The 24,243-nt window shown below is 54.7% G+C and overlaps 1 protein-coding gene across 1 annotated transcript in view; it reads left to right on the top strand.

Moving 5' to 3' along the window:
• Window positions 1-727: 727 nt before the first annotated feature.
• Window positions 728-24,243, top strand: part of LOC119958827 (solute carrier family 22 member 6-like) — a 54,727-nt gene continuing 31,211 nt past the window's right edge. The window contains 9 exon segments of the mRNA XM_038787330.1: window positions 728-1,170; window positions 5,972-6,075; window positions 8,164-8,318; window positions 11,637-11,805; window positions 15,349-15,472; window positions 19,216-19,264; window positions 19,267-19,330; window positions 21,109-21,323; window positions 23,138-23,246. Coding sequence (XP_038643258.1) covers window positions 781-1,170; window positions 5,972-6,075; window positions 8,164-8,318; window positions 11,637-11,805; window positions 15,349-15,472; window positions 19,216-19,264; window positions 19,267-19,330; window positions 21,109-21,323; window positions 23,138-23,246 — 1,379 coding nt within the window. The 5' untranslated portion in view covers window positions 728-780.

The following is a 24,243-nucleotide window of genomic DNA, read 5'->3' as shown; positions in this document are numbered from 1 at the left end:
AGTGTCTTTAAGACAGAGATAGATAGGTTCTTGATCAATAAGGGGATCGGGGGTTATGGGGAGAAGGCAGGAGAATGGGGATGAGAAAATATCAGCCGTGATTGATTGGCGGAAGAGACTCGATGGGCCGAGTGGCCTCATTCCGGTCCTATCCCAAATGGTCTTAAGTTACAATGGCTGCTTCTTCAGGCAAATGGACAAAGAATACAAAGTCAAGGTTCGGTGTCACGCAGTGTGCGTTCTAACAATCTGTAGAGTGCAGATGGATGGATGAAAGCAGATACTAGGTTTCAGGTCCAATATGCTGCAGTTGAAGTGGGTAACACTTCAATTCTTTATCGTCTGCCCCTCCACTTGTAATCATTTCAGCCGCGTCAATTGTTTTTTGAGCTCCGGGAGAGACGGTCGGGGAGCGAGGGCACGGGTGAGATGCTGCCTTGCCCACTGCGGGAATGTGCCCGATCAGATACAAACGTTGGTGGCAAGCACAGCCACATTGACCAATAACTCCCAAACCCCCCCCCCCCCCCCCCCCCCAGCCACCACGGCGCTGTGGCCTTTCTCTCACAGCCTCCAAACTCCTTGAACCAGGTCTGTCACAGTGGAGTGAAAATAGTAACTCTGTTATCGCCAGGTTAAACATTAGGCAACGAATGGATTAATGATCAGTCCGGCACCCAGCCCACACACTCTGTGCACCAGACTGTCCGTCAGTGTCGCTCTCTCTCAGTCAGGAACAGTCCTTCTCCCTCTATGCCTGCACCTTCTTGAGGTTTAGCCATGAGCTTCGAGGATATCTTGGAGGATGTCGGGAGTATGGGAAAGTTCCAAATCATCCACGTTTTCTTACTGGTGGTCCCTTCTTTCCTTTCGCCCAGTCACAACATGCTTCAGAACTTCTTGGCCGCCGTGCCGGACCATCACTGCAGGATCCCCTTGGGAACGAACGTCTCCGGGTCCCTCAACGCGACGGCGGAGGACCTCCTCCGGGTCTTCGTCCCCCTGGACGGGAATGGCCGGCCGGAGAAATGCAGCGAGTACTCCCCGCCCCAGTGGCACCTCCTGGGCCTCAACGCCAGCCGGAGCAACGCGACCGTGCCCGCCACGCAGGCATGCTCTGATGGATGGACGTACGACAGCTCCATGTTCAAAGCCACGATCGTCACGGAGGTATGTCTGAGAACGTGTGTGTGTTTGCTAAAAGTCTTCAGTAACGTTGTGCGTAACGTGGAGCCGAAGGAAGGTGCGGAAATGAATGTTTCCACCTTCCCTCGGGAGAGTTCGCAGTCCAGGCATCTGTAAACATGTGCAGGTGTGCCAATGCGAGGGGGGGTGGGGGTAATGCCAACATTGGCCCCCCTTAACAGCCCAGTGGGCAAAGTCCGCACCGCCGTGATGCGAAGGCTGGAAGATCCCATGCTTGCGTTATGCATTGAATCGGCCCACCTTGGGTGGGGTGACGGCGGTGACCACTCAGAAGCTGCAAATGTGGGGAACGAGCGGAGCGTGAGGCTGGGCGCCTGGCATCACCTTTGAGATTCACGGCAGACCGAAGGGACGACCGATATCGCCGTCGTGGCTTGTGGTTGGAGAACGGCTACTGCGGGAGGGGGGTGGGGGGCGGTGCAGAGGGCCACCAGCGGCTGGAGACCTCAACCAATGCCCACCTGACAAGATCACTGGGGTTTTAAAAAAAATAAACACTGTCGCTTACATATCGCTGAGTAGAATAAGCGCGCCGTCGAGGATTTCTGTCTGGCACGCGTCGCGGCAGGTGCAAGACTGCCAAACTTCAAGGGGGTGGGGGGGGGGGGGGCAGAGATTTAAGCTGCATGAGTAAAAAGGTGCCAATCGATTGGTTGACACGTCAACTCTGGCCAAGGAGTTGCCATGGATATTGCAACAGGGAGCAAGTATGCCCCGCATATTTAAATGAAAGGAAAAAATGCAATGCCTGGACCTGTACCTTTTGCTTGCAAAGGGCTGATCCCTGCGAATGAATATATGTCGCTTCCATCCAGCGTGGTGAACCCGACTGATGACCTTAAATTGATGGTTTAATGTAACTCTGCCCTGCAAGCGTTAGCTGTGCCCTCCCCGCCCCCCCCCCCCCCCCACCCCCCACCCGCCATTTCTCAAATTTCTGACATCATTCACCCCCCCCCCCCCCCCCCCCGAGATAGTCTGGGCTCTTTTGGGGGTACGAATCAAGAGGGAGGAGGTCGGAGGTCGTTCCGTGGATAATGCGTCTCTTGTGGAAATGTTAACGAGGGCGGAGAGGGGTTGCCGTGGCAAGACCACCCATTGGGCACACGAGGTTTCGTTAAAGCCGATAGCAACCGGGCAGGTTGGGACTGTTCTTCGCTCCGAGAAGGGAAGGCGAAGAGGCATTCAAAATCATGGCTAGCACCCTTAACGAAGAGATGTGTAAATTCCACAAATTCCGTACGCGATTGAACTTTCACCTGGGTTTCCAACTACGGCCAAGTATGTGAACGGCCGTCTTAAACAACTCTTGGCCACCCCGCTTTTCGAAATATAGCTTTAAAATTTGCAATATCGTTGTTCCTGGACTGGGAGGGCTGCTCGATCAAAAGAGTGAGTTTATTGTGCTTATTTATTTTGACATGTAGCGGGCGAAGGGAGGTCCATTGAGAACCAATCGAATGATAACATTTACAGAGCAGAAGGAGGCCATTCGGCCAATCGAGTCTGCACCGGCCCTTGGAAAGAGCACCCGACCCAAGCCCACACCTCCACCCCATCCCTGTAACCCGGCAACCCCACCTAACCTAATCCCACCCAACCTTTTTGGACACTGGGGGACAATTTAGCACGGCCAATCCACCCTAACCTGCGCATCTTTGGACACTAAGGGACAATTTAGCACGGCCAATCCACCCAACCTGCACATCTTTGGACACTAAGGGGCAATTTAGCACGGCCAATCCACCCAACCTGCGCATCTTTGGACACTAAGGGGCAATTTAGCACGGCCAATCCACCTAACCTGCACATCTTTGGACTGTGGGAGGAAACCGGAGCACCCGGAGGAAACCCACGCACACACGGGGAGGATGTGCAGACTCCGCACAGACAGTCACCCAAGCCGGGAATCGAATCTGGGACCCTGGAGCTGTGAAGCAAAGGTGCTTACCACTGTGCTCGATACGATTTACATAGAACATAGAACAGTACAGCACAGAACAGGCCCTTCGGCCCTCGATGTTGTGCCGAGCCATGATCACCCTACTCAAACCCACGTATCCATCCTATACCCGTAACCCAACAACATCTTTGGACTGTGGGAGGAAACCGGAGCACCCGGAGGAAACCCACGCACACACGGGGAGAACGTGCAGACTCCGCACAGACAGTGACCCAAGATGGGAACTGAACCTGGGACCCTGGAGCTGTGAAGCATTTATGCTAACCACCATGCTACCGTGCAACTAAACCCGCGCAGACACCGAGGGGGGGGGGTGGGGGGTAGAGCATAGGGTGTCCTTATATGCCGACGACTTGCTGTTATGTGTGTCGGAACCGAGTGTGTCGATAGGGGGAATATTGGAGCTGCTTCGAGTGTTTGGGTCTTTCTCAGGGTACAAGCTGAACCTGGACAAGAGTGAGTATTTCGTGGTATCTCGGCCGGGGGTGGGGGCAGGGGTGGGGGGCGGGGCTGCCATTCCGTAGGCCAAGGACTCACTTTCGATATCTGGGGGTGCAGGTTGCCCGGGAGCGGGGGGGGGGGGGGGGGGGGGGGGGGGGGGGAGGCTTCGCAGGTACAACATCACTAGTTTGGTGGGGAGAGTGAAAGCCGATCTGGCGAGGTGGGATGGTCTCCCTCAGTCAGTGGCGGGTTGGGTACAGACGGCTAAAATGAACGTGTTGCCGCGATTTCTGTTTATTTTTCAATGCCAACCGATTTTCCTGCCAAAGGCTTTTTTCAGGGAGATTGAGGGAAGGATTACTTTGTTCATATGGGGAGGGAAGGTGGCCAGAGTGAGGAAGGTGCTGCTACAGAGGGGAAGGCAGGCAAGGGGGTTTGGGTCTTCCGAATCTGATGTACTATTACTGGGCGACGAATGTGGAGAAGGTGCGGAGCTGGGTCAGAGGGGTTGATTCCCAGTGGGTCAGAATGGAGGAGAGTTTGTGCAGGGGGTCGGGATTGGAACCACTAGCAACAGCGCCGCTCCCGATAGCTCCGGGGAAATACTCAGGGAGTCCGGTAGTAATAGCTTCATTGAGAATTTGGAGGCAGTTTTGCCAACACTTCGGGGTTGGGGGCGGGGTCAAGGGAAATGCCGATTCGGGGGAACCACAGATTTGAGCCAGGGAGGTGGGATGGAAATTTTCGGAAATGGGAGGAGAAGGGGATTAAGACGCTAAAGGATTTGTTTCTTAGGGGTCAGTTTGCAGGGTTGAAGGAGCTGGAAGCAAAGTATGGGCTGGAGCAGGGGGAAATGTTTAGATACATGCAGGTTGGGGATTTTGCCAGAAAGGAGATACAGAGCTTCCCGGAGGAACCGGCCTCCACGTTGCTGGAGGAGGTGCTGACGACAGGGGGACTGGAGAAGGGGGTAGTGTCGGCGGTTTACGGAGCTATTTTGGAGGAGGAGAGGGCACCACTGGAAGGGATCAAAGCAAAGTGGGAGGAAGAGTTGGGAGAGGGTATGGAGGAGGGGGCCTGGTGTGAGGTGCTCCGGAGAGTGAATGCCTCCACCTCGTGCTCGAGGTTGGGGCCGATACAGCTGAAGGTGGTATACAGAGCACACCTCACAAGGGCGAGGACGAGCCGATTCTTTGAAGGAGTAGAAGATGTGTGGGAACGTTGCGGGGGGGGGGGGGGCGCTAACCACGTTCATATGTTTTGATCCTGTCCAAAGCTAGAGGATTACTGGAAGGAGGTTTTTAGGATAATTTCTAAAGCGGTGCACGTGAACCTGGACCCGGGCCCTCGGGAGGCCGTATCCAGGGTGTCGGACCAGCCGGGGTTGGAAACGGGCACGGAGGCAGATGTTGGAGCCTTCGCCTGGTTGATCGCCCGAAGGCGGATCCTGATGGGATGGAGAGCAGCCTCTCCACCCTGTGCCCTGGCGTGGCGGGGGGGGGGGGGGGGGGGGGGGGGGGGGGGGGAACCTGCTGGAATGCTTGACCCTTGAGAAGATTAAGTTTGAACTGAGGGGAAGGATGGAGGGGTTCTACAAGTCACGGGCATTATTCATCATGCACTTTCAAGAACTGGATAACATCGAACATTAGTTGGGGGGGATGGGTGGGAGGGTTGGGGGGAGGGGGGCTGTGTGTGACTATGGGCGATTCCTGATTCCTTTTTGTCAGTTGTTTGTGTGAACATGCGGCTGATGTTTGGGGTTTGGTAGGAGGATGGGATCGTTGTTATCGATATGGGGATTGACATATTTGTTACTGATTATTGTTTATTGTTGGTGGGTGCAAATTTGGGAGAAAATGTGAAAAACGAGGGGAATAAAAATATTTTGACAAAAAAGAAGCACATCAGGTTTAAATTCACTACTGAGAACATTTATAATTCTGAATTCACCAAATGATCAAGAGATAGTCTTTTGATGGCAGAGAGAACAGCAGCACACCTGCTCTGACTGGCTTCAGCTCCAACACTGAAAACTAAACTAAAACACACCCTGCAGCAAACAGCCTAAAACGAAAGTAAAAAGCTGACAGACAGCCCAGCTCCACCCACAGTCTGACATCACTGCAGTAGTAAACACCCATTTCTTAAAGGTACCCTCACTACAGATATTTATATACACACCCATTTATAAACACCCCTTTCTTAAAGGTACACTCACATGACTCTCCTTTCCTCACAGCTTACAAATCGAACAATTATTGGTGTCTGGTCCTGTGTACTGATATAAATTGGGGTCGGGTACTGTAATACACTGAGGGTGTAAAGTTCTCAATGACGATTGGCTCCATTCTTTGACAGTGGGACCTGGTGTGCAACTGGAGGTCACTGAGGAGGATCTCGCAGTCTATCTACATGGCAGGCTTGCTTACGGGCGCCATCGTGCTGGGCAGGCTCTCCGACAAGTAAGCAACCGGCGACACGGGCTCAGTGAGTTTCTACGGCAATCGATGATCGTTGTCACGGTCGCCGTTACCGAGCTTTACAATTCCAGATTTTATTCACTGAATTTAAATTCCGCCGGCCGCCCAGGGTGGGGTTCGAACCCGTCATCCCTCTGGAACACTAACCTGGGGGGTGGGGGTCTCCGGATTACTAGCCCAGGGACGTAACCCACTCCGCCACCATCTCCCCCCCTTTCAGAGTGGTTTGAAATGGTGGCATAGGAAGACACGGGCACGGGGAAAACCACATTCACTGCGCTGAGCGGGCCGGGTGCCAAGTCAGCCATGGGAGAGTGACGGGTGAGTGGGACGGAACAAGTGTCATATGGGGAAGGAGGGTGGTGGGGGTGGTGGGGGGGGGTTGGACAAGGAGGTGAGTGGAGAGAGACAGAGAGAGAGGGGGGAGAGAGGGAAGGGAGAGCGGGATGAGGAGAGGGGGCGAGAGAGAGAGAGAGGACAGAGAGGGGGGAGAGAGGGAGGGGAGAGAAGGATGGGGGAGAGAGAGGGGGCGATAGAGAGAGAGGGGGAGAGAGGGAGGGGAGAGAGAGAGGGCGAGAGAGAGAGGACAGAGAGGGGGAGAGAGGGAGGGGAGAGAAGGATGGGGAGAGAGAGGGGGCGATAGAGAGAGAGGGGGAGAGAGGGAGGGGAGAGAGAGAGGGCGAGAGAGAGAGGACAGAGAGGGGGAGAGAGGGAGGGGAGAGAAGGATGGGGAGAGAGAGGGGGCGATAGAGAGAGAGGGGGAGAGAGGGAGGGGAGAGAGAGAGAGAGAGAGAGAGAGAGGACAGAGAGGGGGAGAGAGGGAGGGGAGAGAGAGAGAGAGAGGGACAGAGGGGGGGAGAGGGAGGGGAGAGAAGGATGGGAAGAGAGGGGGAGAGAGGGAAAGGAGGGATGGGGAGAGGGGGCGAGAGCGAGAGAGGGGAGAGAGGGAGAGACAGAGAGGGTGGAGAGAGGGAAGAGAGAGAAGGATGGGGAGAGGGGGCGACAGAGAGAGAGAGAGGGGGAGAGAGGGAGAGAGGGCGAGAGAGAGAGAGAGAGGGGGAGAGAGGGAGAGGGAGAGAGGGCGAGAGAGAGAGGGGGAGAGAGAGACAGAGAGAGGACAGAGAGGGGGGAGCGAGGGAAGGGAGAGAGGGATGGGGAGAGGGGGCGAGAGAGAGAGAGAGGAGGAAAGAGAGAGGGGGCGAGAGAGAGAGAGAGAGGAGGAGAGGACAGAGAGGAAATAGAGAGAGAGGGGAGAGAGGGAGGGGGAGAGAGGGGGAGAGAGGGAGAGAGAGAGGGGAGAGAGGGAGGGGAGAGAGGGGGAGAGAGAGTGAGAGACAGAGAGAGAGAGAGATTCACACAGAACGATCCCAGAGGTGATGGGGTTTTAGCTCTGAGATTCGGATTGGAGAAGGAGTGGAGGAGATCGGCGGGGGGGGGGGGGGAGATTTGATCAGGCCAGACAAGGTGATGACTGGCTTGATAAGGTGAAGGAAGGGGGGGGGGTGCGGAAGAACATTATGTCCAAAGGGACGTGGGCTGGAGCTAGAGGAAGATAAACCAGTTGGGTTTAAACGGGTAGCGCGGGGGCGAGGGAACGGGTCTGACGGAATCGGCGCACTGGGGGGGGGGGGGGGGGGCGCATGGACCCAGAGGGCCGAGAGGCCTCATTCCGTCAGGTGACGGCTCTATCCTTCGGTGGCTGAACTCCGATTCCTCGCCTCCAGATCCGGGGAGTATTTCCGGCGCTTCCCGTTTCAATTGCTGAATTAAGCGGAAGCCCCCGTAACCTGGGGGGGGGGCACGTCGGAGGGCGGGAGGAAGAGTCCCCCCCCCTCCACCCTCCCCCCCCAGTCGCCGTGACACATCAGCGCTGGCTCACGGCAATGACCGATAGCACTTAACTCCCTCGGAGTCGAAAGGCCGTGTTGAACACCAATTAAATTATTCCAACACATTAAGCACATCACCAGACAGTGACACAGCCTGGAGGCGCATGGCTAAGCCACACTTTTACGTCGCCCTGTTGAACTCCCTCCTCGCTAACCTTGACCCTGTGTTTATCATTGTCAGGCTGGGACGAAGAACTCTCCTGCTGTGCTCCCACTTCACGATAGCCGTTTCAGGGATGTGCGGCGCTTTCTCCACCTCCTTCACCCTGTTCTGCTTCTGGCGGTTCCTCTGTGGAGTGGCCATGTCGGGCAACATGCTCAACTCTTTCTCCCTCAGTAAGTGCGACATTTAGTACGATTGCCAGGCGATGACAATCCCCACCCCGACCCCCCAACAAGAGGGAATCGAGCCCCTTAACCCCCCCCTTGACATTCAAAATGGCAGACAAATGGTTTGGAAGTGATTTGAGGAAAAGGGGTATCAGTTTGCTGCACATCTTTGGACACTAAGGGGCAATTTAGCACGGCCAATCCACCTAACCTGCACATCTTTGGACACTAAGGGACAATTTAGCACGGCCAATCCACCTGACCTGCACATCTTTGGACACTAAGGGACAATTTAGCACGGCCAATCCACCTGACCTGCACATCTTTGGACACTAAGGGGCAATTTAGCACGGCCAATCCACCCTAACCTGCACATCTTTGGACACTAAGGGGCAATTTAGCACGGCCAATCCACCTGACCTGCACATCTTTGGACACTAAGGGGCAATTTAGCACGGCCAATCCACCTGACCTGCACATCTTTGGACACTAAGGGGCAATTTAGCACGGCCAATCCACCTAACCTGCGCATCTTTGGACACCATGGGACAATTTAGCACGGCCAATCCACCTGACCTGCACATCTTTGGACACTAAGGGGCAATTTAGCACGGCCAATCCACCTAACCTGTGCATCGTTGGACACTAAGGGGCAATTTAGCACGGCCAATCCACCTGACCTGCACATCTTTGGACACTAAGGGACAATTTAGCACGGCCAATCCACCTAACCTGCGCATCTTTGGACACTAAGGGGCAATTTAGCACGGCCAATCCACCTAACCTGCGCATCTTTGGACACTAAGGGGCAATTTAGCACGGCCAATCCATCTAACCTGCACATCTTTGGACACTAAGGGACAATTTAGCACGGCCAATCCACCTAACCGGCACATCTTTGGACACTAAGGGGCAATTTAGCACGGCCAATCCACCTAACCTGCACATCTTTGGACACTAAGGGGCAATTTAGCACGGCCAATCCACCTAACCTGTGCATCTTTGGACACTAAGGGGCAATTTGGCACGGCCAATCCACCTAACCTGCACATCTTTGGACACTAAGGGGCAATTTAGCACGGCCAATCCACCTAAACTGCACATCTTTGGACTGTGGGAGGAAACCGGAGGAAACCCAAGCAGACACGGGGAGAATGTGCAAACTCCGCACAGACAGTGACCCGAAGGCGGAATTGAAAGCAGGGCCTCTGGCGCCGTGAGGCAGCGACGCCAGCCAGCCACGCCACCCCTGCCTCCCATACGTCCTGGGGAAGCCTGGAACTAGGTAGAAAATAACCCACAGGCCCGAGACTGCACGGAGAACGATCACCTGAGGCACAGCGACCCAGGTATTCCCGTGTTCCTCTCAGTGAATTGAGCCTCATGGACCCCAGATAGTGAGGAATTCGTCATTCCAGCACCTGGTTCCTCTATTCAATAGGATCATGGCTGTCTGGCAGGCTAACTCCGGGAGAACAGCCTTTGCCCCCACGTCCCTTAATCGGTGAACAGCATTCCGTTAATCTCAGATCGAGAAGTTAACGATTGATCGGGTGTCGGTTGCTGTTTGTGGGAGAGAGTTTTCTAAACCCCCCCCCCCCCCCCCCCCCCCCCCCCCCCCCCCCACGACGCTGAAATGTGATATGACTGCTGTTGTTAACCGAGGCCTAGAATACAGGCCCCTCACTGCAGAGGGCAAAGGTCAGCCGCGATCCCTGTTCGCTGTTCAGGGATTAGTGTCCACGCCTGGGTGTCAGGCGAGGCGCGAATCGGGCTTGTAAATTAGCCCTGAACCTGTGTCCCGCTCAGGAAGGTGTTCGAGCGTAAAACTAAAACCGTTCAAGCGGCCAAAGAGCCTGCCGCTGACCAACTCCCTCCTCCCACCAACAGCCTGCCAGCATTGACTCCCGAGGTTGGCCCGAATGGCCACCCCATGAATCGTACCCCCCCCAAGCGTGAGCTGGCATCCTGCGGAAGCAAACGTGCGTCAGCCACGTTTTATGCCCCCCCCCCACCGCGTAGGAGGGGGGGGGGCCGTGTGGCGCAGTGGGTGGAGTTTAGCGTCCCCCCCTGCCCCTGGGCACGAAGAGGCCCACCCCGGGACCTGTCGGCCCTGGGAAGGTGCGTCGCTAACCCGGCCGAAGGCAGGTTGTGGGCCTGCTTGTAAATGCTTCCGGTGGCAGGTTGTCAGAGCGGGAGGTATTCCTGGTCGGCCCGGAGAGATATTGGAGCAACTCAGAATCCTTGGGTGGGGGGTGGGGGGGGGGGGAGGGGGGATTCGATCTCCCATCTCGCCCCGATCTGGCTGAGGTGGCTCCAGGCCCCGCCTCCTTGCCCCACCTCTGGTAGACGCCCCGACGGTGTGAGGCGGATCCGCGTCCAGGTTGAAAACCGAAGACCCCTCGGGACGTCAGCTCGAATGGGATTCGCTATTGCCCCGATTCATCGAATCCCCACAGTGCAGAAACAGGCCATTCGGCCCATCGAGTCTGCACCATGTGGTGATATGCATCACTGTATGGGTTAATGTAAGTACACGTAGACTAGCTAGAGGGAGCACCAGAGACATGACGCACAGACACTCAACCTATAGGTCAGTAAGATAGGACACGACCAATGGGCATTCACGATACACACAGAGGTGACACTACCACAGGGGGGCATTACACCAACCCATATATAAAGGACATAGCCCACACGATCTTCCTCTTTCCAGTGGAGACACTCAGTGAGTACAGACACAGGGTTGATTGAACATCACACCCACCACGTGGATTGTAGCAGACTGGTTCGTCAGCCTGAGTAGCTATAGAAGGATTAACAGCAGTGGCGAACCCAAGTAGGAGAATTGTAAATAGTTCAATAAACGTGTTGAAGTTATCTCCACGTCTGAACCTTCCTTTGTCAGTGTGAACATCAAGGAAGCAGCTTATGCTACGCCAACAGCACTGTAAATTCTATGATCTAAGAGCATAACAAGACACGCCAACCCTCTGAAAGAGCACCCGACGTAGGCCCAAACCACCATCCTATCCCCATAACGCAATGGCCATGCCACTTAACCTGTACATCTTTGGACACTAAGGGACAATTTAGCACGGCCAATCCACCTAACCTGCACATCTTTGGACTGTGGGAGGGAACCGGAGCACCCGGAGGAAACCCACGCCAACCCATGCAAACCCCGGCACAGACAGTCATCCGAGGCCGGAATCAAACCCGGGTCCCTGGCCTCATGAGGCAGCAGCGCTAACCACCGTGCCTACCCTGTAATGGCTATTTTCATGTGTTCTGTACCTTGAACCCTTCTTTATCTTCCTGCAGAAGTTGAATGGATTGCCACGAGATTTCGAACGTGTGTCTCCATGATTAGTGGTTACCTTTACACGTTTGGTCAACTGTACCTGGCGGGAATGGCGTACGCAATCCAGGATTGGCGTTGGCTACAGTTCGCCGTCTCTCTCCCCTACATCATTTTCTTCCTCTACTCCTGGTAATGTCAAACGCTATTTGTGCCTTTCACAGATTGTAGCAGAGATTATCTGTCAGTAAGCAGGGGCACAGAATCCCAATAGTGCAGAAGGAGGCCATTCAGCCCATCGAGTCTGTACCGACTCTCTCTGAAAGAGCACCCTACCCAGGCCCACTCATCCCATCCTATCCCCATGACCCCACCTAACCTGTACATCTTTGGGCCGTGGGAGGAAACCGGAGCACCCGGAGGAAACCCACGCAGACACGGGGGGAGAATTATAGAATTTACAGTGCAGAAGGAGGCCATTCGGCCCATCGAGTCTGCACCAGCTCTTGGAAAGAGCAGCCTACCCAAGGTCCACACCTCCACCCTATCCCCATAACCCAGTAACCCCACCCAACACCAAGGGCAATTTTGGACACTAAGGGCAATTTAGCACGGCCAATCCACCCAACCCGCACATCTTTGGACTGTGGGAGGAAACCGGAGCACCCGGAGGAAACCCACGTACACACGGGGAGGACGTGCAGACTCCGCACAGACAGTGACCCAAACCGGGTGACCCACCGCCACGTCACGGTGGCGAAGTGGTTAGCACTGCTGCCTCACGGCACCCAGGACCCGGGTTCGATCCCGACCCTGGGTCACTGTCCGTGTGGAGTTTGCACATTCTCCCCATGTTTGCGTGGGTCTCACCCCCACGACCCAAAGATGTGCCGGGTAGGTGGATTGGTCACGCTAAATTGCCCCTTCATTGGAAAAAATGAATTGGGTACTCTAAATTTATTTTTAAAAATGAAATGAAAATGGCTTATTGTCACGAGTCGGCTTCAATGAAGTTACTGTGAAAAGCCCCCTAGTCGCCACATTCCGGCGCCTGTTCGGGGATCAAACCGTGCTGCTGGCCTGCTTTAAAAGCCAGCGATTTAGCCCAGTGAGCTAAACCAGCCCCTGGAAATAAAAAGAAATAAAAAAGAACTGTCCTCAACTTCAAATGGTAAAAACAAACAAAGCATTTACACTTTGCGTGGAGAGGGAGCGCACGGCTCTCACACTCACTTCACTCGCCCCTCGCTTTGCAGGCGAATCACTTCAGCCAGACAGGCAAGAAAAAAAAAACACGCGGATGGAAATCAGTGGAATGCGGCCAACCCGCGTGGGAGGGGGGGGGGGGGGGGGGCAACGGTCAACAAAACGTCTCTCGTGGGGAAGCACTCAGAACCCAGATGGGCAGAATCTGGCCCCCACCCAGGCCGCAGCTTGCCCACCTCTGAGCTTACGCCCTTCAATGGTGACCAACTGCGGCCAATGATTACAATATCTTCATGGTCCCAGCAGACAGGGAGTCAAAGCATGCTGGGAGGAAGGAAGGTCAGAGACAAGAACAGGCCCCCGGCGACTCCAAAACTTAGACCTTCGGTACTGAAATACTTCACCCATTTTGTCGGGGGTTGGACTTCGATCGAACCAATTCGGGCTTTTAAAAAGAAATTTAGTGCACCCAATTAATTTTTTCCAGTTAAGGGGCAATTTAGCTTGTTCAATCCCCCTACCCTGCACATAGAACATAGAACAGTACAGCACAGAACAGGCCCTTCGGCCCTCAATGTTGTGCCGAGCAATGATCACCCTACTCAAACTCACGTATCCACCCTATACCCGTAACCCAACAACCCCCCCCTTAACCTTATTTTTATTAGGACACTACGGGCAATTTAGCATGGCCAATCCACCTAACCCGCACATCTTTGGACTGTGGGAGGAAACCGGAGCACCCGGAGGAAACCCACGCACACACGGGGGGAGAACGTGCAGACTCCACACAGACAGTGACCCAAGCCGGGAATCGAACCTGGGACCCTGGAGCTGTGAAGCATTTATGCTAACCACCATGCTACCTTGCTGCCCCAATCTTTGGGTTGTGGGGGCGAAACCCACGCAGACACGGGGGAGAATGTGCAAACTCCACACGGACGGTGACCCAGAGCCGGGATCGAACCCGGGACCTCAGCGCCGTGAGGCAGCAGGGGCTGACCCACTGCCCCAAATCAATTCTGGCCTGACCTGACCTTGGGGGCCGGGCAGAGGCGTTCAGCTGTGCAATTCTGCAGCGTATAAGCGTCACTGTGAATCTGTCTGCCATTAAATCGGGGGAAGAAAGTTAAACTCTGAAGGGACAAGTTACCCATTTGAGATTGCGTGCAGTCGGGCGGGATGTTGGACCCTCGTCCTTGGCAGGACTGTGCGCACGGCAGTAAAACCACATGGACCTGGAAATCCTGAACTTCGACCCCTGCCCTCGTGCTGGTCACCTTCCCTGATCCGGGGCTGGGACGATCGGGAAAGTCGGTGGATGGGGGTGGGGGGGGTAGCGACTGGGATGTCTCCATAAAGATTGATGACTTGCATGTTGTTGTCGGGAGGGGCCTTGTCACCGTTTGCACAGTGACCGATACGGGAGATAGTCTAGGACGTAGGGACATCTGACTTCGGGACAGGAGGGAGGCCACTCGGCCCCTCCCCCCGAGCCAGTTCCGCCGTTCAATAAGATCACGGCCTCTCTGATTGTCACCTTAACACCAGATTCCTGCCGACCCCCCCGATAACCTATCGCCCCCCCCCCCCATTAATCGAGAATCTACCCACCTCGGCCTGAAAAGTATTCAAAGATTCCGCTTCCTCCGCCTCTCGGGGAAGACGGCTCCAGACTCGCCACCCCCATCCTAAATGGGTGACCCCTTATTTTCAAACTGTGACCCCTGGTGCCAGGGCAGCAGTTCTTGCACGGCAGGAGGTTTGGGGAAATCAGGGGAAGTGACGCAAAGCAAAATGGCATTGAGAATCTAGCCTTCGGGCAGCACGGTAGCATAGTGGTTAGCCCAATTGCCTCACAGCTCCAGGGTCCCAGGTTCGATTCCCGGCTTGGGTCGCTGTCTGTGCGGAGTCTCCACGTTCTCCCCCCCCCCCCCCCCCCCACCGTGTCTCTGTGGGTTTCCTCCGGGTGCTCCGGTTTCCTCCCACAGTCCAAAGATGTGCCGGTTAGGTGGATTGGCTGTGCTAAATTGTCCCTTAGTGTCCAGAGATGTGCAGGTTAGGTGGATTGGTCGTGCTAAATTGTCCCTTAGTGTCCAGAGATGTGCAGGTTAGGTGGATTGGCCGTGCTAAATTGTCCCTTAGTGTCCAGAGATGTGCAGGTTAGGTGGATTGGCCGTGCTAAATTGCTCCTTAGTGTCCAAAGATGTGCAGGTTAGGTAGATTGGCCGTGCTAAATTGCCCCTTAGTGTCCAAGATGTGCAGGTTAGGTGGATTGGCCGTGCTAAATTGTCCCTTAGTGTCCAAAGATGTGCAGGTTAGGTTACGGGATAAGGCAGGGGAGTGGGCCTGGGCCAGGGCGCCCTTTCGGAGAGTCAGTGCTGGCTCGATGGGCCGAACGGCCTCCTTCTGCCCCATCTGGATTCTACGACTCCACGAAGCTCCCTCGCCGCTGAATGACCTGAGAGAATGTTTGCCGCTGCGGTCAGAATAATAATCCGAAGTATCGGCGTTCCTGCTCACCCCCAGGTGGTTCCCGGAGTCGGCCCGCTGGCTCATCCTGAACGACAAGGCCGACGTGGCTCTGAAGCGTCTGCGGAGGGTGGCGAAGCTGAACGGCAAGGAGGCAGAAGGGGAAAGGCTCACTATCGCGGTAAGCGGCGATTGGGGGGGGGGTTTTCTTCCAAAAAAGGGGCAACATTTTGACGCTTGTGAAAATGGGGAGGGGGAGGGAGGGTTGGGTTGGTGTCAACCATTTAGCTCTGCTCACCCTCGCTCAGACTTTCCACGTGACTCCAGTCGGAAGGTACCCGCAGACATAGAACATAGAACAGTACAGCACAGAACAGGCCCTTCGGCCCTCAATGTTGTGCCGAGCCATGATCACCCTACTCAAACCCACGTATCCACCCTATACCCGTAGCCCAACAACCCCCCCCCTTAACCTTACTTTTTAGGACACTACGGGCAATTTAGCACTGGCCAATCCACCTAACCCACACATCTTTGGGCTGTGGGAGGAAACCGGAGCACCCGGAGGAAACCCACGCACACACGGGGAGGACGTGCAGACAGCGCCGGCCCTAGGGTTGCTGGCGCCCCGGGCAAGCTGAACTTCGGCGCCCTTGGGGAGGGGGGGGGGCGGGACCTGGGAGGGGGGGCAGGGCCTGGGAGGGGGGGGGCTGGGAGGGGGGGGTGGCTGGGAGGGGGGGGGCTGGGAGGGGGGCGGGGCCTGGGGGGGAGGGCCGGGCGGACCCGCAGGGGGGGGGGACCCGCGGGGGGGGGGGGGGGGGCGGACCCGCGGGGGGGCGGACCCGAGGGGAGGGCGGGGGGGGGTGGCGGACCCGAGGGAGGGCGGGGGGGGTGGCGGACCCGAGGGGAGGGCGGGGGGGGGGGCGGACCCGCGGGGGGGGGGGGGGGGAGCGGACCCGCGGGGGGGGGGGGAGCGGACCGGGGGGGGGGGGCCGCCCTGGGGGAGGGGTGCGGTACGTTTCAGCGCCGCCACTTCAGCGCCAGGACATTTCAGCACCAGAAAAAATAAATCATACAGCAGGAAAAACAAGACCTTGGGGAACTGCCCCTCATAAGCATCCTCCAGAAGGAACATCCCAAGTACCCAGGGACAACAGGATACTGGCCATATCATTGGACCTGCACCCCATCCAAATCCAAACCTCTCCCGTCCCAGCAGGGAAAATGTACTGTCCCCATTCATATTAAGAGGAAAAGGATAATCACTCCAGCCCCAGCCAGGGGGACCCCGGGAAACTAACCCGACCAACAGAGTGCACCATGATTAGAAATAACACCCTCAAGAGAGACGAAAAGAATGAAAGGAGCGGGATGCAGTCATAATAATAGTCCTTGGGGGGAGTGATAATTGATAATTGATTATTGAAACCGCATGAGCAGATGGTAAATTGTTTTCTAACCTACACCAGATGACATGTAGTTCAACGGAGGGTTTTTCAAAACTCTCACTGACAGTTTCAGCTTTTTCTCCCCTATGTTTAAAGAGCATGGGATTTTTATCCCCATGTTTAAAGAGAAGCAAATTTTAAAAGCATCAGACATGACATTTAAGCAGACCTTGGGGGTGAGGCTTCTGTATCTGGGTTCTGCACACCACTTAGCACACAGTAATAAAACTCCAAAAAAAGGCCAAATAACTAAGTGTTATAACTAAGTATACCTGTGTCACCACCTTTGCACTGCAGCTTTTTGGCTCCCCTGTTAATCTCGTTGCGCTTGTAAAGTGACCTGTGAATGAATGAGCGCTGGCCAGCTGAAATTTTTGGCGCTGAAATTTTTGACGCTGAAACGTCCAGGCGCTGAAACTGCAGCGCTGAAACGTCGGCGCTGAACTGTCCCATTCCCCTGGGGGAGGGCGGCCACAGCGGGGGAGGGCGGCCACCGCGCATGCGCTGGTTGGCACCGGCCCAACTGCGCATGCGCGGGACCCGAGTCTGGCGCCCCCTAGCACATGGCGCCCGGGCGACTGCCCGAGTTGCCGGTGCCTTGAGCCGGCCCTGCGTGCAGACTCCACACAGACAGTGACCCAGCCGAGAATCGAACCTGGGACCCTGGAGCTGTGAAGCATTTATGCTAACCACCATGCTACCCTGCTGCCCCTTAACGTTCAGTTAAGACCTGCTCTGTCCTCCTCCTGTGCAACGGCCTGCGGTTTGACATGCCACATTTTTTTATACAATGCCTCGGTCATCTTCATAGTGTCCGATACATGAAATTCTTTTTTTAAAAATAAATTCAGAGCGCCCAATTATTTTTTTTACCAATTAAGGGAGTAATTTAGCACGGCCTATCCACCTAACCTGCCCATCTTTGGACACTAAGGGACAATTTAGCACGGCCAATCCACCTATCCCGCACATCTTTGGACACTAAGGGACAATTTAGCACGGCCAATCCACCTAACCTGCACATCTTTGGACACTAAGGGGCAATTTAGCACGGCCAATCCACCTAACCTGCACATCTTTGGACACTAAGGGACAATTTAACACGGCCAATCCACCTAACCTGCACATCTTTGGACACTAAGGGGCAATTTAGCACGGCCAATGCACCTAACCTGCACATCTTTGGACACTAAGGGGCAATTTAGCACGGCCAATCCACCTAACCTGCACATCTTTGGACACTAAGGGGCAATTTAGCACGGCCAATCCACCTAAACTGCAGATCGTTGGACACTAAGGGACAATTTAGCACGGCCAATCCACCTAACCTGCACATCTTTGGACACTAAGGGGCAATTTAGCACGGCCAATCCACCTAACCTGCACATCTTTGGACACTAAGGGGCAATTTAGCACGGCCAATCCACCTAACCTGCACATCGTTGGACACTAAGGGGCAATTTAGCACGGCCAATCCACCTAACCTGCACATCTTTGGACACTAAGGGGCAATTTAGCACGGCCAATCCACCTAACCTGCACATCTTTGGACACTGAGGGGCAATTTAGCACGGCCAATCCACCCAACCTGCACATCTTTGGACACTGAGGGGCAATTTAGCACGGCCAATCCACCTAACCTGTACATCTGTGGACACTAAAGGGCAATTTAGCACGGCCAATCCACCTAACCTGCACATCTTTGGACACTAAGGGACAATTTAGCATGGCCAATCCACCTAATCTGCACATCTTTGGACACTAAGGGGCAATTTAGCACGGCCAATCCACCTAACCTGTACATCTGTGGACACTAAGGGACAATTTAGCACGGCCAATCCACCTAACCTGCACATTTTTGGACACTAAGGGACAATTTATCACCGGCAATCCACCTAACCTGTATATCTTTGGACACTAAGGGACAATTTAGCACGGCCAATCCACCTAACCTGTACATCTGTGGACACTAAGGGGCAATTTAGCACGGCCAATCCACCTAACCTGCACATCTTTGGACACTAAGGGCAATTTAGCACGGCCAATCCACCTAACCTGCCCATCTTTGGACACTAAGGGGCAATTTAGCACGGCCAATCCACCTAACCTGCACATCTTTGGACACTAAGGGGCAATTTAGCACGGCCAATCCACCTAACCTGCACATTTTTGGAAACTAAGGGACAATTTAGCGTTGGCCAATCCACCTAACCTGCACATCTTTGGGTTGTGGGGGGTGAAACCCACGCAGACACGGAGAGAATGTGCAAACTCCACCCAGAGCTGGGATCGAACCAGGTCTCGGCACCATAGGCAGCAGTGCTAACCACTGCGCCACCATGCCGCCCTGTGAATGGATGAAAGCCGTGGATCAATCACATGGTTGAGGACTGTGATGAAAAGGAGCGGCTTAGTAATGATGCGTGTGCGCGTGTGCTTCTGCGTACGTGTGTGTGTGCATGTGCGTGTTTTGCAGATTCTCAAGTCAACTATCGAAAACGACCAGTTGGCCGCCACAAAAGGCGCGGCGTGCTCGACCTGTTCAGGACCCCGGCCATCCGCAAGATTGCCTGCTGTACCATGCTTGTTTGGTAGGTTACCGGGGAACAGGGGGAGGGTTTTGTAACTTGAGCCAAGGTTAGCAAATGTGCGTGGTGGAAATCTCCCAGCTCGGTTATCAAGTGAAAGGCACGAGCCCGATGATGCCAGAGGGAACGGTGCAGCAGAAGGGGAAGGAAGGTCACCTTCGGCCTTTCAGAGATTGCAGCATGGCATCACTCGGAGGGAAGTGTGTCACGTCGTCCAGCTTCAGTCTGGCTTTTCACCTTCAGCGGAGGGGCGAGCGCACAGCTCTGATGTCACTCTATCCATGTACCACCTGTTCCACATGTGCCTCGAATGAATGAATTAACCGACAACGTGTTTGCACAATTCCTTAAGAGTGATTGTCGCCGTTACATCATTGCAGAAGCAAGGGGGCAGCGCGGTAAAGGCCTGGGGGGGGGGGGGGGGGTGTTAGACGTAGATCTGGCCACCACCGATATTGCTGTCCACTTGCCCAGGAGGCGGGCGGGCGTAGCAAGAGGTAATGGGCCAAGTCGCAACCGGGTCACAGATTAATAATAATAATCGCTTATTGTCACGAGTCGGCTTCAAATGAAGTTACTGTGAGAAGCCCCTAGTCGCCACATTCCGGCGCCTGTTCGGGGAGGCCGGTACGGGGAATTGAACCCGCGCTGCTGGCCTTGTTCTGCATCGCAAGCCAGCTGTTTAGCCCACTGTGCTAAACCAGCCCCCCCGGTGGCTGGTTTGTGCCAGATGGCCAGGGAGTCGTTACCAGGAATTAAAGGTGCGACTACTGGCCTCCGAGAATAGCCTGAAGCTGGGGGCCCTTTCCCCAGGCCTCAGGAGTTAAAGGGGGGGGGGGGGGGGGGGGGGAGAGGGGGGGGGAGGGGGGTGTGTGCCTACAATGAATCTTCCTGTCTTTGTGATGTGGGGTCTGGAGGCACATGTTATGGGGCGAGGGCAGCACCACGGGGATGAGAAACATGTCAGCCATGAACGAGTGGCGGAGCAGACTCGATGGGCTGAATGGCCTAATCCTGCTCCTTAAAAGTATTGACGGGCAGAGGGATCTGGGTGTACAGGTCCACAGGTCACTGAAAGGGGCAACGCAGGTGGAGAAGGTAGTCAAGAAGGCATACGGCATGCTTGCCCTCATTGGCCGGGGCATTGAGTATAAGAATTGGCAAGTCATGTTGCAGCTGTATAGAACCTTAGTTAGGCCACACTTGGAGTATAGTGTTCAATTCTGGTTGCCACACTACCAGAAGGATGTGGAGGCTTTAGAGAGGGTGCAGAAGGGATTTACCAGGATGTTGCCGGGTATGGAGGGCATTAGCTATGAGGAGAGGTTGAATAAACTCGGTTTGTTCTCACTGGAACGACGGAGGTTGAGAGGCGACCTGATAGAAGTCTACAAAATTATGAGGGGCAGAGACAGAGTGGATAGTCAGAGGCTTTTCCCCAGGGTAGAGGGGTCAATTACTAGGGGGCATAGGTTTAAGGTGCGAGGGGCAAGGTTTAGAGGAGACGTACGAGGCAAGTTTTTTACACAGAGGGTAGTGGGTGCCTGGAACTCGCTGCCGGAGGAGGTGGTGGAAGCAGGGACGATAGTGACGTTTAAGGGGCGTCTGGACAAATACATGAATAGGATGGGAATAGAGGGATACGGACCCCGGAAGTGTAGAAGATTTTAGTCTAGACGGGCAGCATGGTCGGCACAGGCTTGGAGGGCCGAAGGGCCTGTTCCTGCGCCGTACTATTCCTTCTTCTTTGTTCTTCTTTGTTCTTCTTTCTGCCACTCCAGGTTCTCGACCAGTTTTGCATATTATGGGTTGGCGATAGACCTACAGGGGTTTGGAATGGACATTTACCTCATCCAATTGATCTTCGGGGCCGTGGACATTCCAGCCAAGGCCATTGGCTATGTCTCCATGACTCTGATTGGGAGAAGGTTCACGCAAGGCATGTCTCTCATCCTGGCAGGGAGCGCCATTCTGGCGAACATCTTTGTCCCAAAAGGTACGGCTTTATAATGATGCGTCGTCTCTGTGCCCCCCCCCCCGGATCCCCCCATCGGACACAGAAAATTGGAGCGGGAAGCCATTCGGCCCTTCGAGCCCGCTCCGCCATTCATTATGATCGTGGCTGATCATCCAACTCAATAACCTGACCCAGCCTTCCCTCCATATCCCCTTCGCCCCAAGAGCTGTATCTAACTGCTTCTTGAAAACATGTTTTGGCCTCAACTACTTCCTGTGGTAGTGAATTCCACAGGCCGCCCACTCTCTGGGTGGAGAAATTTCTCCCCATCTCCGTCCTAAACGGTCTACCCCGTATCCTCAGACTGGGACCCCTGGTTCTGGGCTCCCCCCACCATCGGGGAACATCCTTCCTCCGTCTACCCTGTCCAGTCCTGTTAGAATCTTAGAGGCTTTTATGACATCCCCATCCCCTCATTCTTCTGAACTCCAGCGAGAACAATCCCAACCTCGTCAATCTGTCCTCGTGTGACAGTCCCACCATCCCTTGAATCAGTCTGGTAAACCTTCGCTGCCCTCCCTCGACAGCAAGAACATCCTTCCTCAGAGAAGGAGACCAAAACTACCCACAATGCTCCAAGTGTGGCCTCACCAAGGCAACACATCCCTGCTTCTATACTCGAAACCTCTCGCAATGAAGGCCAACATACTATTTGCCTTCTTTACTGCCTGCTGCCCCTGCACGCTTACCTTCAGCGAATGGTGCACAAGGACACCCAGGTCCCGCTGCACACTCCCCCTCTCCTCATTGATGACCATTCAGATAATAATCTGCCTTCACGTTTTTGCAACCAAAGTGGATAACCTCGCATTGATCCACATTAAACTGCATCGGCCGACCACCGGAGGGTCGCTGATAGCACATGGACGTATGAATCAGGAGCCAGGCCACTCGGCCCCTCGAAACTGCTGCAATTGTGCAATTGAGATCATGGCTGACCTGTTTAGAATCTCAGCTCCCTAAACGCATCTCATCGGGAATCGGTGTTTAAATCAGAAGCACAAAGGGACCTGGTTCACGATTCTCTTCAGGTTAACGTGCAGGTTCAGTCGGCAGTTAGGACGGCAAATGCGATGTTAGCATTCATGTCGAGAGGGCTAGAATACAAGAGCAGGGATGTACTTCTGAGGCTGTATAAGGCTCTGGTCAGACCCCATTTGGAGTATTGTGAGCAGTTTTGGGCCCCGTATCTAAGGAAGGATGTGCTGGGGCCTTGGAAAGGGTCCAGAGGAGATTCACAAGAATGATCCCTGGGAATGAAGAGCTTGTCGTATGAGGAACGGTTGAGGACTCTGGGTCTGTACTCGTTGGAGTTTAGAAGGATGAGGGGGGATCTTATTGAAACTTACAGGATACTGCGAGGCCTGGGATAGAGTGGACGTGGAGAGGATGTTTCCACTTGTAGGAAAAACTAGAACCAGAGGACACAATCCTCAGACTGAAGGGACGATCCTTTAAAACAGAGATGAGGAGGAATTTCTTCAGCCAGAGGGGGGTGAATCTGTGGAACTCTTTGCCGCAGAAGGCTGTGGAGGCCAAATCACTGAGTGTCTTTAAGACAGAGATAGATAGGTTCTTGATTAATAAGGGGACCAGGGGTCATGGGGAGAAGGCAAGAGAATGGGGATGAGAAACCTATCAGCCATGATTGAATGGCGGAGCAGACTCGATGGGCCGAGTGGCCTAATTCTGCTCCTATGTCTTATCGTCTAACACCAGGCAATTCTCATCAGTTAATCACTTTGTCCAAAATGTCAGACAGTAACATTTGTACGCTTCTGTCTCCCCTACAGACCTGCAGGCCTTACGAACGACATTTGCTGCTGTCGGGAAGGGATGTCTCGCATGTGCGTTCAGCTGTTGCTATCTCTTCTCGGGCGAACTCTACCCAACCGTGGTCAGGTAAGTGCGGTCCGTCAACGCTGGAGGTCGGACAAGGTCAGTGACTGCGTTTGCGAGCATCAGGATGATAAGGCCATCAACGGAGCGCAGGCAGATTGCGACAGAGTGAACGCATCGCAGCAAAGTGGACGGGGGGGGGGGGGGGGGGTTGACCAACCTGGGACCCACCCCACCCCCGGGTTAGGCCGGGAATGGTGAAAAACCCACCAGAACGCTCCGATTCCCGCGACCTCGTAACTCTGAGCGGAGAGTCTATTTGAGGGTGAATTTCCGTCAGACTTTCTCGTCACGCCCCCCCCCCCCCCCCCCCCCAGCACGGTCGCACAGTCGTCAGCATTGCTGCCCCAGGGATCCGGGTTCAATTCCCGTCTCCGGTGACTGTCTGTGTGGAGTCTGCACGTTCTTCCCCCATGTCTGCGTGGGTTCCCTCCGGGTGCTCCGGTTTCCTCCCACAGTCCAAAGATGTGCAGGTTAGGGGGGATTCGCCGTGCTAAATTGTCCCTTAGTGTCCAAAGATGTGCAGGATAGGTGGAATGGCCGTGCTAAATTGCCCCTTGGTGTCCAAAGATGTGCAGGTTAGGTGGATTGGCCGTGATAAATTGCCCCTTAGTGTCCAAAGATTTGCAGATTAGGTGGATTGGCTGTGCTAAATTGCCCCTTCGTGTCCAAAGATGTGCAGGATAGGTGGAATGGCCGTGCTAAATTGTCCCTTAGTGTGCAAAGATTTGCAGGTTTGGTGGATTGGCCGTGCTAAATTGCCCCTTGGTGTCCAAAGATGTGGAGGTTAGGTGGATTGGCCGTACTAAATTGTCCCTTAGTGTCCAAAGATGTACAGCTTAGGTGGATTGGCCGTGCTAAATTGTCCCTTAGTGTCCAGATGTGCAGGTTAGGTGGATTGGCCGTGCTAAATTGCCTTTCGTGTCCAAAGATGTGCAGATTAGGTGGATTAGCCGTGCTAAATTGTCCCTTAGTGCTCAAAGATGTGCAGGTTAGGTGG

Source organism: Scyliorhinus canicula, chromosome 31 (assembly GCF_902713615.1).
Source record: "Scyliorhinus canicula chromosome 31, sScyCan1.1, whole genome shotgun sequence".
NCBI classification, from domain to species: Eukaryota; Metazoa; Chordata; class Chondrichthyes; order Carcharhiniformes; family Scyliorhinidae; genus Scyliorhinus; species Scyliorhinus canicula.
This window is presented reverse-complemented; position numbering and strand designations above follow the sequence as displayed.